This window comes from Palaemon carinicauda, chromosome 17, assembly GCF_036898095.1.
Source record: "Palaemon carinicauda isolate YSFRI2023 chromosome 17, ASM3689809v2, whole genome shotgun sequence".
NCBI classification, from domain to species: domain Eukaryota; kingdom Metazoa; phylum Arthropoda; class Malacostraca; order Decapoda; family Palaemonidae; genus Palaemon; species Palaemon carinicauda.
In genome coordinates, this window is record NC_090741.1 from 35677914 (window position 1) to 35697913 (window position 20000).

A 20000-nucleotide genomic window follows, 5' to 3' on the forward strand; every position below is an offset into this window, starting at 1 on the left:
TCGATCCGGGCCAGGGATTCGCCCAGGCACACACGCTTGCCTGGAAGGGTTATTCATTTAATTCCTACTTTTCATTTGGATTTGGATTCTTATTCACTTGTTGGTTTTTCTGTGTTCGCATATGGACACTGTTTTCTGTGATGCGTGGTTTTCTTTTTGATGAATACAAATGTTAACAATAATTAAAATAAAAGCATTATTTTCATCAACATTACAATTTTGAATAATTAGACCAAATCAAGGTTCTATGGAATGGAAAGAAGAAAGCAAAGATGTAGAAGAAAATATCTGCAATTTTATGCGAAGATTAAGTCGTTGAGATTACCATGACCGAAGGGCATAAAAGCCTCTGGCTTATAAGGCTTGCCATCACTGGTGAGGAAATGCTCCGGGTAGAACCTGTCGGGGTATTTCCAGTACTTGGGGTCTTTCATGCTGGCAGATAGGTTGAACATCACCTGGGTTCCTGAATTGGAAAAGAAAGAAGAATTAGGTTTAGAGTTAATGATTTGGTGCAAGATTAATCATTGTTTTCACCTCATAATAAAATACTAGTGATTCGACTTAAACTTTTGCATAAGTATAGTTGGACACAGGAAATCCTGGCACAATTCACTCCAAGGAAGTGTACCATGTCACACCCTTACTGTGCTGAGAGTTCCTGTGGGATGTTCCATTACCACATCTCAGCCATCTCTCCCGTACATCATCTGTTTAGTTACTCACTGTGCAGTAACGGTGTTACAGGGTGTAATTCATCAGAGTAAGGTGTGCCTGGAATAACTGTGTCCAACTGTAGGCTACTTGATTTTGTCTAAGCATTTTTTTTTCTTTCCATTGTCTAGTTTACAGTAGATCTGGAATGTTTCTATAATTCTGTACAATTCATGCAATAAAAAAATATGATGTTACATATATATATATATATATATATATATATATATATATATATATATATATATATATATATATATATATATATATATATATATATATATATATGTATATATATATATATATATATATATATATATATATATATATATATATATATATATATATATATATATACACGTCCATCAAATTTCTATTTTGGATTGGAATGACGTCAGTAAATACAAGAAAGTCTTAAGGAACATCAAAGTGACAAGATATTCCGTTACCTTTCGGGAGTCTGTAGCCAGCTATGGTCACATCCGCCGTAGTTTCGTGTGGTATGGCAAATGGCACAAGATCAGCTATTCTCTGCACTTCGTATATGGCAGCCGTAGTGTATGGCACCCTGGCAGGCAATAGTAAAGTTATTGACATGTGAAGTAATTTGTGTAGGTGGATTGTTATGCAAATTTACCGAAAATTGCTGATACAGGGAAATGCAATTGTAGATGTCCTGGGAATATCTTAGTTTATATGGGTCGTTTCTTAGCATCATTATTGAATTTTTAAGTAATAGATCACAAAGAGCTGTTGTTAATGGGCACCGTAGTGAGTATAGGAATGTGTATATCTGGTGTTCCTCAGGGTAGTGTTCCTGGCCCATTACTTTTCATACTATATACACATGACATGTGGTTTGGCCTCGAAAACAATCTTGTTGCATATGCATATTATGTTACTTTCTTTGCATCAATTCCATGTGCTGAATGTAGATCTGGGGTTGCTGAATCCCTTAATAGAGATCTAGCTAAAATTAGTGCATGGTGCCAATTATGGGGTATGAAGTTGAATCCTAACAAAACTCAAAGTATAACTATAAGTAGGTCAAGGACAGTGACTCCTCAACATCTGGATTTCAGCATTGATAATGTTTCTTTAACTTTGTATGACTTAAAATTTTAGGTGTGATACTCAACAGCGAATTTACTTTTGAGAAATACATTAGGTCTGTGCCTTCTTCAATTGCACAAAAATTTGTCTTATTGAGAAAGTCTTAAGATTTTTGGTGATAAATCCATTCTGAAGAAGTTTTTTAATTTTTTCATTTTACCTTTTTTTGAATATTGTTCTCCTGTCTGGTCTTCAGCTGCTGATTCTCGTTTTAATTTGATGGACAGGAGCCTACTGTCTATTAAATTTCTTATTCTTGACCTAGATATTAATCTCTGGGACCGTCGTTCAATTAGTTCATTATGCATGTTGCATAAGATTTTTCATAATTCTGACCATCCTTTACATCCAGATCTTCCCAGACAGTTCCGCCCTGTTTGTAATACTAGGCATGAAGTTAATTCTGATAGTCAGGCCTTCTCCATCATGTGGCTCAATACTACACAGTACTCTGGAAGTTTCATTCCAGCTGTGACCAAATTGTGGGATGATCTTCCTAATCGGGTAGTTGAATCAGTAAAACTTCAAAAGTTTAAACTTGCAGCAAATGTTTTTATGTTGAACAGGCTGACATAAGTCTATTTATTGTTTATATATGAAGTATCTGTTTTAATGTTGTTAATGTTTTTAAAATACATTATTTTAATTGTTCATTACTTCTTATATTGTTTATTTATTTTTTTCCTCACCGGGCTATTTTTCCCCGTTATAACTCCCTTGGGCTTGTAGCATCTTGCTTTTCCAATTAGGGTTGTAGCTTAGCTATTAATAATAATAATAATGATAATAATAATAATAATAATAATAATAATAAACAAATGCTGCTGTTTCTAGTCCACTGCAGGACAGAACACTCGAACATGCCCTTATTCATATCTGGGGTTTGGTCCGTTTTCACCATCACACTTGCCAACTGCAGTATATATATATATATATATATATATATATATATATATATATATATATATATATATATATATATATATATATATATATATATATATATATATATATATATATATTTGGGCTCAGGCCATGTCGTCCTGATGGAAGTTCCTATTAGGTAGCTTTCTAGGGTATATTTGACTACAGTGATATTCCCAGAGAATTTTACCTTAAGGTATCCAGAATTCTAACTCCTGGAGCGAATATCCCTAAATAATCTCACAGGGATATCGCATAATATCAGAGGACGTATTCTTGACACGTTACATAGCTATCTTCGCCCCGAACAGTATTAACGCTTCGAGGGGGATATAGTGACAAGAATCCGAAACGAGAATGAAAAGAGAGCCGCTCATAAGGCATCTCTCCTATTCTGTTTCTAGTGTGTATCTGATGGAGGCGGTAGCGCCTTCTTTATTCCTTTTCGTGTAGCTCAACTACTCGGTGTTTTCCCTTGTGTTCTCTCGTTATTTTGGATTTAATTCAACTTTTTAATGACTTCTCCGTCCTCTTCTGCCTCTGGAAAGTTGAGTATTATCTTTATTATGTATAAATGTAAGCTCTTGTCGTTTTGAATTAAATCAAAAGTGATTTTAACGTAAACAAGAGCTGTTGCCTACCGGAGGCATCCTGGATGCTATTGCTCGCTCTTATGGGTCAGTTAGTTAGCTAGAGCGACATTCCCGGTTTGTTACGCTTTAATAATTTTGCTATTTAGCTACTCTAGAAATGCTTATATTGTTCGGTCAGTGTTAGCTCGGTGATTTCGACATGGGTCGAGGTACCGATCCTGCCTTTCGCGAGGCTTCGTAGCCTAGACGTCTGGCACTAGTACTTTCATGCATGGTATAAGTTTTTCTGAGTGTTATTTTATTGAAGCTATAGGCAAATATTTTATACATGTAAGATATTGTTGAATGTTTTTCCAAGATTATATACGAGAGAGTTTTGGTGATTTAGGTAATCGATTCTCACCTTTCCTAGCTAGTACTCTAGGTACAATAGTATACTTTCGCACATAGTTCTTTTCTCCTCCGGAGGCCAAGTTCAATCCCTCTCTCCCTCTGAAAGCCCTTGGCTTAATCCTAGTGGTTCTACCTGTATATTAATTCAGGTATTACTATTCTAGGATATTTCTGCCCTGTCCTGATAACCAGAGTGACTGGTTTTTGGGTTTGGGCAGAACTTCAGAGTTTTTAGTCTGTGGTCTGCTTCTTCCTAGCATGGAGAATGAGTCTCCTTTGCTAGGTTAGGGGCGGACACAGGAAGCTTTGCTTCCCTAGTCCATGTCGGAAGGATTCTGATGATTCCTTCCTCTAATGGCCTAGCAGACTGTCCTGTGTCGTTTTTTCTCGGGCTGGAGAATGAGTTTCTCGGTTGCCCGACGAAATAACTTCACCTAACTTTGTTCTGGTTGGGAGGAGGATAGCAAGCATTGCCAGTCTTCTTCCTTAATGGACATCTCTTGGTTAGGATGAGCTCCCTAACTGCTGAGTGTGTCTCTTGCTAGAACGAAGTCTTTAGGACCCTTATCCCTTCCCCACCTCTCTTTCCTTTCTTTTTCCTGGCCTTAGTCCTTCTTCCATACCTAGCATAGGTTAGGATGGAGGACCGGCTCAGCTCCCTGCCGACCGACATTACGTGCCGGCCGGCAGGGACCCTTTGTTCTTTGCAGAGTGAACCCCAGACCTCCCTTGGTCTCTCTTCCATGTCTGCCGGTAGAGCCCGGCAGGCTGTGGATTCTTTGGAAGCCTGAATGCTACATTCTCCCCTTCCATAGTTCACTCTTTCTGGATGGAAGGTTGTATGGCATGCCGCCTTATAACCCTACATCCATACTGTTTCTCTGACTATTGTGTTGCACCCCTAACCCGGCTGCTGGCTTAACAGCCGACAGCCGAGCAGGTGGAGGTTCTCTGGTTCTTGGCTACTGTCGGCGGGCATGGTTTTATTACCTTTGCCGGCCGGCAGTGGAATCACAGCCCGAATCCGCTGGCCGCTACGATTAGCGGCCGGCAGCTGGGTTTTAGTGTTTTCAGTCGTCGGCTGGCAATGATTGCCGGCCGGCACACAGTCGAGAATCAGAGGGCTGCCGCCTAAAAGTTAAAGATAGTATATCTTTGATCTATAAAGGGGTAGTTGCCGGCCGGCACGTACCGGCTCGTGCTGGCCGGCACAATAACAGTCGATGTACAGTAGTTGCTATATTCGTAGTGTAGTACACACTGCATTAGTAGAAAATGCTGTACAGAGTTTGTGATAACACTAAAGTTCTTCATCATACTTAACGTTATCTTGTACAGCCTTTTGTTGAGACCGTACTTTATATAGAAAGTGAGTTCTTTCTGTATTCTTTCAATCCCGTATATTAAAACTACACATTAAATTTCCGTTTAGGAAATTACATAAGGTATTCTAGTATAGAATTAACCTTAGTTTTAATATTTTGGGAGGTTACAGCAATTGACTGAACAGGAAAGACAAGTATGTGGCTTTAATTCTTTCTTTTATAGCTTTTCTATATAAGCTAAATGTTTCAATATACAGTAAGTGAAAAGTCTTCACTTGATACTCATGGATTTTTCTTCTCTTTACAGGAGGACCATCCGAAGTGCGGGAGTGTGTTCTGTAATGTCCGCAGTAAAAACTTCTGTGGACATCAATATTGCAGGAGGCACGCAGCATGCGCAGCCTCCAGAGTTGTTCTCCGCTATTGGGACCCTCAGGTTTGTACAGTTTGTTCTAACCTGATTACCGAGGCTTTTGACGACCCTAAGTCAACGGAGTCAAGGGATGCTGTCAGGGAAACGTTACGATCCTGGGTGAGGGGTTTTCAGAAAAACACTTCAGGTCCCTACCTTCCAAATGAGAAGATGAGGGCCTACCTTTTCCCTAAAGCATCGGCCGATGCAATCATCCCCCAGCCTCAGGTGGAGATACCAATTGCCCTGAATCCGGTAGATTCTGAAGTCTCAGCCGCCCTTCAAGACATCCAATTGGACGATAGGATGTCGGAGGTGTCGGATTCTACTGAGAAGGACCTTCTAGGAGAAGGTCAGGAGGAGGAGCTGTTTCAGACTCCTCAAGTAGAAGAGCAAGAAATCGATGAAGTGTCGGTCATGTCGGTTCCGGACCCAGAACCTGTTCCTTCTACATCGTCTGCTATCCCAGATGAACTGGGAAGGACTCTTTCTTCCATTGTTGAGATGATCCAACAAATTCAAGGTAAGAATGATGAGAAGGAAGCTGCAATGAATCTGGAGTTATGTTGACTTGCAGCATCACGTGGGCCCCAGAAGCGGCTCAGCGTGAAGGATCTTCCCTTGTGCTCGAATACCAATCCTTGAAGGTATGCCAAACACATGCTAATGACAACTGGGGAGATCGTGATCTCAGAAAAGTTGGGAGCAATTCCCCTGGAAGAAGTGGAATTTTGGCCCAACAAAAATTTTTATCCGGACTGCTATGCCTGTCTTAGGAAGGAGCCAGCATTAAAGGAGAAGACGGAGCCGGAGGTCATAGTTTTTTACCATATTAAAGCTCAGACGTTACTAACGAGCTCGATGAAAGAGATGGGCTTCACTAACTCAAAGGTGCCTGCCTTGAGTAAGAAGCTTCCCTCCTTTGTGGCCTCTCCTACCAGAGCCTTTCCCTTCTTGGAAAAGGGATATAAGGCTGCCTTAAAAGCGGTGGAGGTAGGGAAACCATGCCCCTCCTTGGAGGAGTGCAAGCCGTTATCTCTGACCTTGCCCTTGGACCAAGAAGACTGGAAGGACGTACACCTTACCTTCTCAGTCGGGAAGCTGGAAGCTGATATTGCTGAACGCCAGTTCGGTGAGGCGCTTCCAAAACTGTCGGAGGTTCTCTTGCATAGAGAGCAAGAGACAAAGGAAAGACTTGCGGCATCGATGTCGTTGCAAACGACACTAGAAACGATGCCAAGTGACCCCAAGAACCAGGATATGTTCATGGTTGTGGCCAAAACCCATCTGGCCACAGTTACGAAGGATTTCTATAACTTTATTAAAGCTAGGAAAGCCTGTAGAGAGTTCGTGTTCGCCTCGGTTGCGGTGAGGCATGAACCGAGGAAACTGATCTCCTCTCGTATTTGGGGTAAAGACCTCTTTCCCAATGAAGTGGTTAAAGAGGTAGTAGACAAAAGGCCTAGGCCATCCTCTCGGCCGGCTAAACCCTACCGACAGCAACATCAACAACAACTTCCTGTGACCGCGGTGCCTCAGATAGTGGCACAACCTCCAACCACGTACCAGCCGGTACCTCAACAAACGGCGACACAGTCGCCAGTTCTTAACCCAGCCTCCGAAAGGCAGACTTCTTCCTTTTGTTCGAGAGCCAGAGGAACAGCCAGAGGTTCTTCTAGACGCCCTTCAAGAGGAAGGGGATCCAGGGGAGGACACGGTCAAGGAGGCAAGGCCTCAGGTCCCCAACAGCAGAAGTAGATACTTCCAGTAGGAGGGAGATTACAGCTTTTTAGGGATCGCTGGACCTTCGATCCCTGGGCCCACAGCCTAAATAAGAATGGACCAGCTTGGAGCTGGAGCAGTCCTCCACCTCAATTTCCTCAATTCTTCCAACACTCAACCCCCGCTCTGGAAGAATTTGTCCGAGACCTCTTAGTCAAAAGAGTAATCCGGAAGTTTAATTCCATCAACTTCCAAGGAAGGCTGTTTTGTGTTCCAAAGAAGGACTCAGAAAAACTCAGTGTCATTCTGGGCATATACTGTGTCTATAGACTTGTCTGACGCTTATTGGCACGTTCCAATTAATCGTCACCTCTCCCCCTACCTAGGCTTCAAGTTACATTGATAACTTTACGCCTTAAGAACCATGCCTTTCGGGCTAAACATAGCCCCAAGGATTTTCACAAAGCTCGCAAACGCAGCCGTCTATCAATTACGCCTAAAAGGGGTCCAAGTAGTAGCCTACTTGGACGACTGGCTGGTGTGGGCAGCATCCAGGACAGAATGCATACAAGCTTCTAAGATAGTGATCCAGTTCCTGGAACATCTAGGATTCAAGATCAAAAATCAAAAAGTCTCATCTTTCTCCAGCTCAAAAATTCCGGTGGTTGGGAATCCACTGGAATTTGGAGTTACATCGGCTTTCCATTCCTAGTAAGAAGAGGAAAGAAATAGCAAGATCTGTCAAGAGACTATTGAAATCCAAACGGATATCAAGACGCGAACAGGAGAGAGTGCTGGGCTCTCTACAGTTTGCTTCGATAACAGATCTAGTGCTAAGAGCACAGCTTAAGGATGCAACAGGAGTCTGGAGAAAATACGCATCAAACGCGCGAAGAAATGGCATCTGTCAGCAGTTCACATTCAAGAGTTCCGCAATGTGACAGCGGACGCTCCATCTAGGTTTACACCTATAGAGTCAGAATGGTCCCTTGACGCAGGATCGTTCTCCTTCATCTCGAGTCAAGTCCCAGAGCTGCAGATAGACCTCTTTGCGACGCAAGACAACAAGAAGATAGTTCGTTAGGTGTCCCCTTACGAGGATCCGTTAGCGGAGGCAGTGGACGCTATGTCCCTGGACTGGATCAGATGGTCCTGTATCTATCTGTTCCTTCCGCACACCTCCTTTTGAAGGTCCTCGATATGCTGAGATCCTTCAAAGGGAAAGCTGCAATAGTGGCCCACAAGTGGCCAAATAGTGTGTGGTTCCCTCTGGCATTGGAACTACGATTAAAATTCGTACCGCTACCGGATCCATCCCTGTCTCAGCGAGTACAGAAGTCGACTGTCTTCGCTCCATCACAGAAAACACGGAACCTACATCTCATGATTTTCTCTCCTTAACGATGAGAAAAAGATTCGGTGTTCAAAAGTCGGTTTAGACTTTTGGAGGAAACCAGAAGACATTATGAGGCTTCAGGGAAGAAATAGCTATCCTTTGTCAAGGCGAAGAAACCGAAAGAAATCCCGACAGATTCCTATTTATCATTCTTCATTCACCTTCATGAGCAAGGTTTAGCAGCCTACACAATTCTATTGTTCAAGCCTGCCTTGACAAGTCAGATACCATATGCCTTACAGGTCGACCTTTCTAACGACGTTCTTAATGAACTAGCCCTTCAGCACTTCCAAAGACCATTTGCTTTGTCATTAGATATGATTCCTCATTGTGTATAAATAATGAACAATGAGGAATGTGCTTAGAAGGTTTTGAATTTAAGTCATATTTCTGTTTGTACTCGCCTTGGGGGCCAGAGTTAGTGAATAGTGGCTCTCTCTAGAGAGGAAGGCCACGTCCAGTTCTTGGAGGGAGAACTGAATCTATTTCCAGACCCAACGTTTCTTACCAGGAACAAGCTACCCACCAACAGGTGGGGTCCCTAGAGAATCTGCCCTCTGGAGGAAGATGCATCTCTATGTCCAGTAGAGAGCCTAAAGGTCTATCTTCATAGAACTTCAGACTTTTTGGGAGGACAGCTGTTCAGAGGAGAAACCCTGGGTTCAAAGTTATCTATAACTAAAGGCGAAAGTCACCCGTGTTATTCGCAGAACAGATCCAGACAGTACACCCGTTAGTCATGATTCAAGGAAAGTTGCCTCTTCCATAAAATTTCTTTAATTATATGGACTTTGAACATCCTTGTTTGCACACCGGCTGGTAGTCATCCAAGACGTTCTTTATGCACTATGCGATGCAAGTGGAGCAACTTATGAGATCTGTGGTAGCAGCTGGTAGAATTCTTTAACCTTCTGTTTTAAGTCTGCGAGGAACAGTGTAATTAATTTGGGACGATTAATTAAGAGGGTGCGCGTGTAGTTACTGTATGTTACTACACGCTGAGCGATAGGCCACGAAAGTGTCCTTACGAACTGTTCCATTGACGTCGGTAATCTATAGCATAATACGGACACTTGTGCCAAGCGTTTTTTACGCTAGTGTATGTAAACAGTATACAGACTATATCATTATAATTAATAATTCTATTGAAGTGGCAAATCTGTTTCCTAGTAGATGAAACAATATTTTTTGTTGACTGTTTTTCTTTATGCTTTTACGCATATCATCCACATTTTATAAATTTTATAAATGTGATCTGATATGTTCGTTTATTAAATTTTAATAAACTAGTTCTTAGTGAACCTTGCGTCTTTTTCACCCACACTCATTTTATTAGAAATGTACTGAGCATTAAAATTAAAATATGGCTATTTTTATCTTGGTATGTCTTTCGAGACTGTTCCCTGATTCAAGCCAAAGTCCACTTACTCTAACCCTTCCTTGGAAGGGTTGACGTGGTACCCTAACGGATTGGTGGCAAAGAGGCAAAATTTGTTTCTGTGCGGATACAACCATTATCCAATAGTTTTTAAGAGTGGTCACTTTGTGGAAGGTGTCACAAATTCATTCTGACTTTGGCGACTCTTATACAAACTTTGCTTTATAATGTATAAGCGAGACCACTATACAAGCTTGTCATTTTGTCATCCATAAGTTTTTATGTACTCCTCGAGACTTTTCCAGAGTCTAGTATGACTCATCCCTGTAGGGGGCAGGAAGCACTAACATAGTTCATGCTTAGATGAAATGATGTATGACGGTAACATCATAGGTCTCTAGGTCTAGACGGACCAGGGAAATACTTTCTTGAGAGTACGGCACTGATTGGGAATCCACAGATACAGTAATGCTCTGGTAAACTTCCATCAGGACGACATAGCCTGAGCCCAAAAAACGGATTTTGAGCGAAGCGAAAAATCTATTTTTGGGTGAGGTAGCCATGTCCTCCTGATGGACCCGCCCTTCCTTTTATTATAAAAGGGCTTATTGACCCCTCCCTATAATACAGTATCTGTACCACCTCGTATATCGCTACAAGGGATAAAGAGGGCGCTACCGCCTTCATCAGATACACACTGGAAACTGAAAAGGAGAGATGCGTTATGAGCGGCTCTCTTTTCATTCTCGTTTCGGATTCTTATCACTATATCCCTCTCGAAGCGTTAATACTGTTCGGGGCAAAGATAGCTATGTGACGTGTCAAGAATACGTCCTCTGATATTATGCGATATCCCTGTGAGATTATTTAGGGATATTCGCTCCAGGAGTTAGAATTCTGGATACCTTATGGTAAAATTCTCTGGGAATATCACTGTAGTCAAATATACCCTAGAAAGCTACCTAATAGGAACTTCCACCAGGACGACATGGCTACCTCACCCAAAAATAGATTTTTCGCTTCGCTCAAAATCCGTTTGTTAGAAACCAAAAGATTGTCAACAACTGTTTCCTTATAAGGAATACAGTTAACGTTAAATTACTTAATTCAATCAGAAAGGATTGATATTTGTGTCCGATTGTGGGGAATAGCCGTTCGGTCGTTAGCTTGACTCGGAGCTTTACCTATTTTTCTTAATAAATAGAAAGTAAATAACTTAATGTTACTTATTATAGTAACTATTAGCATTAATGATAAGTAAAATTAATAATAAAATTAGACTTATGAATTAAATGACTTAAATTCGTAATTGCCTAGTAGGCCTTAAGTTCGTGGGTGCGTAATATGTACCTATCAAAGGTAAGAAGTAAATTACCTCCGAGGTTACCACAGCCACGGCGAACAGTTCCAGTAAAAGTTACTCAGTGGAAGGGCCGGCATCTTCATAGGAAATTAACTCTGAACAAAACTAAAAGTTCAAACTCCAAAACAACGACAATTTTGGAACAGGTCAACATTTGTGATAGTGTCTACATTATTATGTATCTTTGGACATGTCTAGGGAAAAGGGTAATGTACGGCAATGTCACAAAGTCTTATTAGTGGATCTACTCTTTAATGTAAGTTGTTTTGGTTGTTGAATAATTGTTTTGTTTATTAAATAAGTAAGGTTGAAATTGAAATAAATTCCAACTATATATATATATATATATATATATATATATATATATATATATATATATATATATATATATATATATATATACGGATTTTGACATAGGAAAAATCTATTTTTGGGCTTGAGCCATGCCGTCCTTATGGAAGTTCCTGAATGGCAGCTTGTACTTGGGATATTTCTGCTAGGGATATACCAGAGAAATTTACCTTAGAGGTATGAACGGAGATATCGTGTGTAAATCAGGGAGGTGTTAATAACAAGCCATGTCTATCCTTCCCTGAATAGAGTTAACCTTGCCTCTAAGGAAAGATTAGGGTAGGATACGCGGGCAGGAGAGCCGTTACAACTAATGATCTAAATGTGCTACAATCAACATGTTTTCTGTTGAACCATTCCAGGAGCAGCCATCGCATGACGCGTGACGCGAGGTCCCATGCTTAGAAATGGGAGATGGAAAAGTAACGGGCAGGGCATCAGGACGACATTGCTATCTCACCCAAAAATAGATTTTTCCTATGTCAAAATTCGTTTTTTGGGCTCGAGCTATGTCGTCCTGGTGAAAGTGTACCAGAGAATTATCATTCTCAGTTGTGTCCAGAAGAGTTTTAACCCTGTAACTCGGTAAATATAAGCATACTTCCTATAGTATTGGTATCTATGGTACCGAACGATGAGAGAAAGCAAGAAGTTTGTACAAAAGTAGGAGCAAAGTAAATCAATAGCAGAGTCCCAGTCATTGTGAATAAGAACTTTGTCTCCAGTAGATGAAAAGACCGAAGTCTATAAAAGGAGGGTTAAAAAATTTTGATAGACTACTTTTATTTTATATAGATAGCTCCAAAGAAAGGAAACGCAAAAATGAATAGTAGTCTTTTAATGTTTCCAAAAGTACATACATGTAGTACTAATGATACATGATATACAATATATATATATATATATATATATATATATATATATATATATATATATATATATATATATATATATATATATATATATATATATATACATACATATATATATATATATATATATATATATATATATATATATATATATGTATATATATATATATATATATATATATATATATATATATATATATATATATATATATATATATATATATATATATATATATATATATACACATACAGAAAACCAGAGTTTTCAGACCCCAAATTATGGAGCAGAGTAGTAAAACAGTAATATTCGTGATATAAAAGGAAAATATCACTTGTGATTGTTATTTTCAATAGGAACATGGAACAAAAGATCATAGTTCCCTTGCACAATGGAATGAGAAGTACCAGTCCAAAAGAGTTCATGCACAAGACTTAAGGAGCTAGTTTTAATCACACTACCAGCGGCCACCACGAAGTGTTTAATCTTTTCCAACTGACGTAGGTAATGTTTGAAGAACACTCTTGAAGATTTCCATCCTGTGTAAGCCTGCAAAGAACATAGATTGGAAAATATTTAAGGAAGAGGCAACTTTTCTTGGGTCATGACCCGCTGGAATACTTTCCGGGTCATCCCTTCTGATGAAGTAGGTGAGTATGGACCTTAGCTGTTTCAGAGAAAGATCAGACCCTGTTGACTCCTCTTTAAAAAGTTTACCGCCTTTAAAGGCCCGGCTCTTGGATAGGTAGGCTTTAAGGCACTCCACAGGACACAGAGAAAGGTCCCCCGTTTGTGGAACAATCTTCCAAGGCCCCCAGCTTTTAGAAGGAAGTTCGTTTTTCGACAAGAATGCAGGATCTAGATAAAGGTTTACCTCCCCTGAATCCGAGAATTCAGTGAGGCCATAATCTCTTGAAAGGGCCACAATCTCATTGACTCTAGCACCAGAAGCCATAGCAAGCAAAAAGATAGACTTTGGAGCAAGATCCTTCAGAGTGGCAGAGGCGTTATCTATCAAAGAGGCAAAGTGCAGGACTTTATCCAACGACCTTGAGATGGCCTTGGGAGGAGCATTATGTTTTAGTTTAGCACAAGCCTTCAGGATCCTATTGAACAGCTTGCTATTGAGTTCGATATCAAAAGCATACGTGATTGGTCTTGTTAGTGCCGACTTACCTGAGGCAATAGTTGTAGAGGCTAAACCTTAATCTTGTAGTGAAATAAAGAAAGAAATACAAAAGTCCTTAGAAATAGAGGAGGGCTGAAGACTTTTCACAAACGCAACCCATGTTTTCCAGGAAGACAAATATTCTTGTTTTGTGGTTTTGGACTCGTACTCTTTTATAAAGTAAATTCTTTCCCTCGCAACTCCGAATTTTCTTTGAGCCACGAGGACGACAAAATCATTAGCTGAAGGGTTTTCGTTATCCAAGAGGAAGCAAAGACAGTCGTCTGTGAAACAACCTGGTACAGCACTGGAGATGGTAGAGGAATCTGGAGAGCTTTGAGTTCCAGAACAAGAGGGTACCAATTGCTCTCGGGCCACTTGGGAGCCACCAGAGCTGCTGTTCCCCTGAAAGTCTGCAGTTTGTTCAGTACTTTCAGTAGAAGGTTGAAAGGAGGAAATAGGTAGATGTGAGACCACTGGTTCCAATCCAGAGACATTGCATCCATTCCTGTCGCTTCCTGATCTAAGTTTGGTGCTATATACTGGGGAAGCTTCTTGTTGAAGCTCGTCACAAAGAGATCGAATTTCAGTTCCAGGATTTGCTCTAGAATGAAAGAGAATTATTTTTTTGTCCAGAGACCATTCTGTTTCCTGAGGCTTGGATTTCGACATGATGTCTGCTGTCACATTGCAAACCCCCTTCGAGGTGAACTGCTGAAAGATGCCATTTCCTTGTTTTTGCTAAAGAGAGAATGGCTTGGATTACATGGTTTATCTGAGGAGATCTGGAGCCCTGTCTGTTGACACAGTGTACTAATGTGTTGTTGTCGATGACCAATTTTATGTGTGATTTGGTCTTTGAGCATAGTCTCTTCAGAGTCAGAAACACTGCCATAGCTTCCAGAACATTAATGTGAAACTTCTGAAATGCGATCGACCACTGACCCTGCACTTTCTTGGAAGAGGAGTGTCCCCCCAAACCTTGTTTCGAGGCATCCATGTGAATAGTCATGGAAGGAGGAGGGTACTGTAGAGGGACATAGTTCGATAGACTCTTGGCAGTGGACTACGGCTTGAGCTGCTTCCGCAATAAGACCAGGGTTTTGTGGCAAAGATCTTTCCGAGCATTGGATGCCTTTCTTTTCCAGACTCTATTTGCATCTTTGAGTCTTGCTTTCAGGATTGAGTCTGTCACGGCAGCAAACTGTAACGACCCCAAGACCCTTTTTTGTTGCCGTCTGATGAGAACTTGTGAGCGAAGTAGTCACCTGACCGAGTTTGCGATTTCCTTTCTCTTGCCTTGTGGTAGAGAGAGGGTGTGTGACTGTAGGTTCCAGTGAAGTCCTAGCCACTGGAATTTTCGAGCTGGAAATAGCCTGAACTTCTCGAGGTAGTTTTGAAAGCCTAGAGATTGTAGGAAGTTCACGACCTCTAGGGCTGTTTGATGACATTCCGACTTTGTTGCAGCACAAACTAACCAGTCGTTCAGGTACACCATCACCTGAAGGCCTCTGTTCCGAAGTTGTTGGACAAGGGCCTCGAGTAGTTTCGTGAAAATCCTTGGAGCTATACTGAGCCTGAAGTGCATAGCTTTGAAAACGTAGGCCTTTCTTGCCAGTCTGAAACCAAGGTAGGAGGAGAAGCACTGACCAATCGGAAGATCCAAATAGGCATCTGTAAGATCTACGGAGACGGTGTAGGCCCCCTGTGGTAGTAGAGTCCATATTTGCAAGATAGTCAGCATCTGGTAATTGTCATTCATAATGATTTGTTTAGTGGGGACAGGTCCAAAATAGTGCGAAGAGTGTTTAAATCTTTCTTGGCCACGCAGAATAGCCACCCTTGAAAGTTCATGGATTTTGTAGAACAGATGACTCCCTTCCGGAGAAGGTCCTGAACATAATCCTCCAAAAAGGGGGTTGTGGGTTGAAAGAACCTCTTGAACTGGGGTGGTTTCTGTCTCTATTTCCAGCCAAGCCCTTTTGAGACTATGCTGTGAGCCCAGGGATCGAACTCCCATTGATCTCTGAACAGGTGGAGTTGTCCTCCTACCGGAAGCTCCTCATTGGTGTTGCGAAGGACCAGCAACTTTAGTCGTCTAGTTCTACTTCTTCTGCTTGTAGTGCGACTGCCTCTTCCAGACCTTCCCTAGTTACCGGAGGGAGCCCTTCTTATGAGCGTTGGCAGGATGGAATGTGATGGTAGCTCTCTCGTACACCGTATTAAAGGCTTGAGACTGTGAAGCATACTGCTGGGGAACCGTGTACACAGTCTGAGAGATGGCATAACCTGAGGCTGTTGCGACAGGGAAGGATTTCCATCCTTTGAAGTGACTTCTAGGCCTCTCGTCCTTGGGTTGAGGTCCTTCACTGGGAGTAAATTTTAATTTATAGGAAATACCCCACTTGTCGATAAGGCTCTTATTCTCCTGAGCCGCATTGTTCATGACTTCTTTAACCAATTTCTCAGGGAAGAGATCCTTCCCCTAGATATTGGAGTTGATCAGTTTTATAGGTCCATGTCTGATCATAATAGTGGCTAGGACGTGTTCTCTACATGCTCTTCTGGCTAGGAAGAAAGCATGGAGATCCCTATCAAACATGATAAAGTGAGTCTTTGCCAAGACAAGGAAGAGATCAGATTTGGAATAGTTCCCAATAAACATCTCTAGATAAGATTGGAAGGATAAAGAGGCAGAAAATCTCTCTTTAGCTCCCAGTTCTCCCTTCAATAGGGATTCGGGAACCTTAGGCACTTTCTCATTAAACTGTTTTCCCCCAATGTCTTTATCTAGTTTTCTAACCGTGAAGGTATGTTGGACGTCCTCCCAGATGTTCGAATCATAAGGAAGGGCTAGAAAGACAGGTTTACATTCCTCTAGCACTGGGAATGGCCTGTTCTCCATTACTGCTTTCATCACAGTATTAGAGGCAAAAGGAAAGACAGTATCCTTGGGGACCACAAAAGTAGCCTGTTTCCTGCCAAAGGCAGAAAGTTTGTTATTGGTGAATTCAGCTGTCTTTAACTCCTTAACCAAAAGGGATTCAGCCTTGTCATGATCCAGAAGGATTGTTTCCTTAGGGATCGTATCATTCCTGATGGACGCTTCCGAGTTAAGCCTTAAGTAGCAGAAAGGATAGTTATCAATCGATGGAAAGAATTCCAAGTCCGAAACTGGCTTGAAACCCAAACCATCCCCAATATGAAGGAACCCTTCGGTTAAGGACATATGCTCAGCATAGTGCCTAGGGTTCTTAACTTTGCATTCTGGTAGGCTTGAAGCTGGGGGAGCCTTAGAAACAGGCTGTTGTAAAGCCTCTATCCTCGCTGTTAGGTCTGCTTGAGAACGTTCATATTTAGCGGTTAGGGTCTCCATGAAAGCTTTCATGGACACTGTTAGTGCCAAGTTACTGGGAAACGAAAGTTTGTCTACTTCAGAACTGGGGTGGAGGTGGAAGCTTGGGTTTGGGTAGAAAGTAAAGAGACACTGGGAACTACACTCACCTGATGTACATCCAATGACTCTTCTGAGGCTTCTGTGGTCAACAGGATCCTCTCCCTCTCTGACGACACAGATGAAGCAATAGACATGTTGTCGGCATACAGGGTCATGACTTGCAGAGTGTCCCGGACTTGATCATCCGCATGATATGCTGGTACCAGCGGGAGTTGGACCGTCGGTAACTGGTAACCAAATAGAGAGGACACCTCAGCCCTGGGAAAGAGTAGGTCCTGTAGTTCCAGAGAAGGAAGATAAGGGGCACCTTATTGAGAGCTCTTCTGGAAGCCTCTAACCCACTCCGACATCGATCTCAAACGTCCAAGGAGACGTCAGTGGCATAGAAGACGGTTTGAAGTAGATCTGTGCAAACCTGGCAGTTAGTAGGGTCCCAGATTGCAACGGATCCCTTGGAAACATGGCAATCAGCGTGTTTCCAGTAGGTCTTGTGGCCACAGGGTAACTTGACCCGCCTGGTACAGATGACTATTGAACACTCCATGTCATCAGCGACCTGTAAAGATAAGACTTTGCAATGAGTACAAATCATTAGAAATCACATCTTCTTAAAATTAGTGAAAGAAATCAATCCTAACCTAAATAAACTTAACCCTAAAGAATGACTAAATCTAAAAGATAATTAGAAAACATGCCAAACAGATATGAAATGTGTAGCGATTTATGAAGCAAAACATAATGACGGTGTGGTAGGAATATGGAGGAAAGAATCACATCATAGGAACACCAGAACCTACAGAGTAGGTCTATTGGAACAGCCTTAGAAGGCAAGTTAACTCATCATACTGCCTAGGTCAGCAACAGCTGCCCCTGAGGCGCCAGCAGCTGGGAGGTGGCAGCTATTTCTAGTACCTCAGGCATGTCGACAAAGGGCGGCAGACGCATTGTAAAGTCAACGGAGGGAGAGTGAACAATCCCATAGGGAAGGGTCCACACTCAGAGGAAGTACAGGAATGGAAGGCATTTAATAAGTGAACCTGCCAAGACCTGATCATTATCATTAACTTATGCAAAGTGGGGGTGCAGCCCGTAAGATAATGAGAGCTGTACAATACGGACAGGACACTAAGAATTATAAATTCAAGGGATGCCCTGATAACCAGGCAGAATCCAATCAACCAACTCTAGAGGACAATGTTCCTCAGATGTGGGATAGGAAAGAGCAGATGACTGGTCTAAGGCTTCAGCTGAGGCGGGAGAGGGGGTGACCCATAGCCAACACACAGCCAGTGCTAGAAGAACTCAAACTGACAAGACGGGAAGCAGAGACAGGAGGCAGCTTTTCTATCTAGATAGGCTAACCCGGGAAGGGAGTCATGACTCTATAGCAAGAGGGATATATCAAGCTCACAAGACCGGAAGCAGATACAGAAGGTGGCACCTCTGCCTAGATAGACTAACCAGGCAAGGGAGTCAAGACTCCATAGCAAGAGGGATATGGCACAGGAAGAGAGGCTGCAGACATAGAACAAGCACTGCCAAGGTGGCATAGGAGGACACCAAGAGGTACCAACTCCATTGCTAGATAGGGTTAGGCCATAAGGAGAACTGTGTAGGCATGACTAGCCTACCTAGCGAGTGAGGGAAAGCTCAAAAGCTAGGGTGAGATGACTAGACAAGAGGAACACAGTTTCAGTACAGTCAGGTTATGGCCTAACTAGGAAGGGGAAGGGGCAAAGAAACACCCAAGTATGGTCTCTAAGGCGGTAGAGATATTTTAACCAGGGTAGGAGAAAATCTCACCTACCTAGGCCAGGAAAGATAGCCTACAAGTAGACTCACTAACAGGCACAAGGAAAGGGGAAGAAGGGGGTGGTGATGGGAGACTCAGAAAAGGGTGAGGCTGCATGATAGGAAGGCCCAACAACATCATTAGAACAGCAATAGTGTTCCAAAGGGGCTGCTATGATAGGGCACAGAGGACAAGTCCTCACAATCAGGCATAACCTACCATAGACTGAGAGAGAAGCCTAATAATGGTTAAGGCGACACATGGAGGTCTACTATTCAGCATGAGAAAACGAGGTAAGGTGTTCCAATGGGTAAACATAAGTAGACACAGGGAACAGGATCCCAATACCAATGCCACCTCACCTCGGCTAAGTGAAAAGTGAAAACAGTCACCTTAGGGCAACTGAGAATACTATCCTACTCCAAGAAGGACTTTCAAGACCACAGCTCCCCACTATGACAAATCGACAGCATGGGAGGATAGACAGCCTCACCTAACCAGTAAGGTTTGGTGAAAGAAGGGTATGGTGCATAATGAAAATGTACCAGGCATGGCTGCCGGCTAGGGTAGGCTAACTTAAGGCAATGCTGATAGAAAACACACAAAAAACACTAAGGAAGGATGGGTGGATACCATAAACATAGTACACTTTATACCACACTTTAGAATGATAAAATAAAACATATTCCTAAAGTTAAATGATTGAATAACTAAGCGTTTCTGAGTAATTTGTAAAATGATGTAATGGCATCAAACGCATACCAGCCTCGTAACAATATAAGCATGCGATACAATGAAAAATATAGGGTGGAGACACGAAATTCTCCAACAAGAGAAAGAACCTGAAGCATCCATGATCGAAAATCACGCAAAAAGCTAAGGAAACTAGTTGAAACTCTCCAAGCGAGCTGACAAAGATGGCACTGCGAAAGGGGAATCATTCAACAGGAAACGTATTAGTTTTAGCACATTGAGATCGGGAGTTATAATGGCTCTCTTGCCCACGTATCCTACCCTCACCATTCCTTC

The 20000-nt window shown here is 41.9% G+C and overlaps 1 protein-coding gene across 3 annotated transcripts in view; it reads right to left on the bottom strand.

The window, feature by feature from the left end:
* The window catches only part of LOC137656667 (cytochrome P450 2L1-like), a 50933-nt gene that overhangs the window by 1307 nt on the left and 29626 nt on the right, over positions 1 to 20000 (bottom strand). For all 3 annotated transcript variants that reach the window (XM_068390843.1, XM_068390841.1, XM_068390842.1), the window contains exons 10-12: positions 1164 to 1282; positions 326 to 466; positions 1 to 40 (exon numbers count right to left, since the gene is read on the bottom strand). The exon at positions 1 to 40 is cut by the window's left edge and continues 1307 nt beyond it. In XM_068390843.1, coding sequence (XP_068246944.1) covers positions 1 to 40; positions 326 to 466; positions 1164 to 1282 — 300 coding nt within the window. The remainder of the gene's footprint in view (positions 41 to 325; positions 467 to 1163; positions 1283 to 20000) is intronic.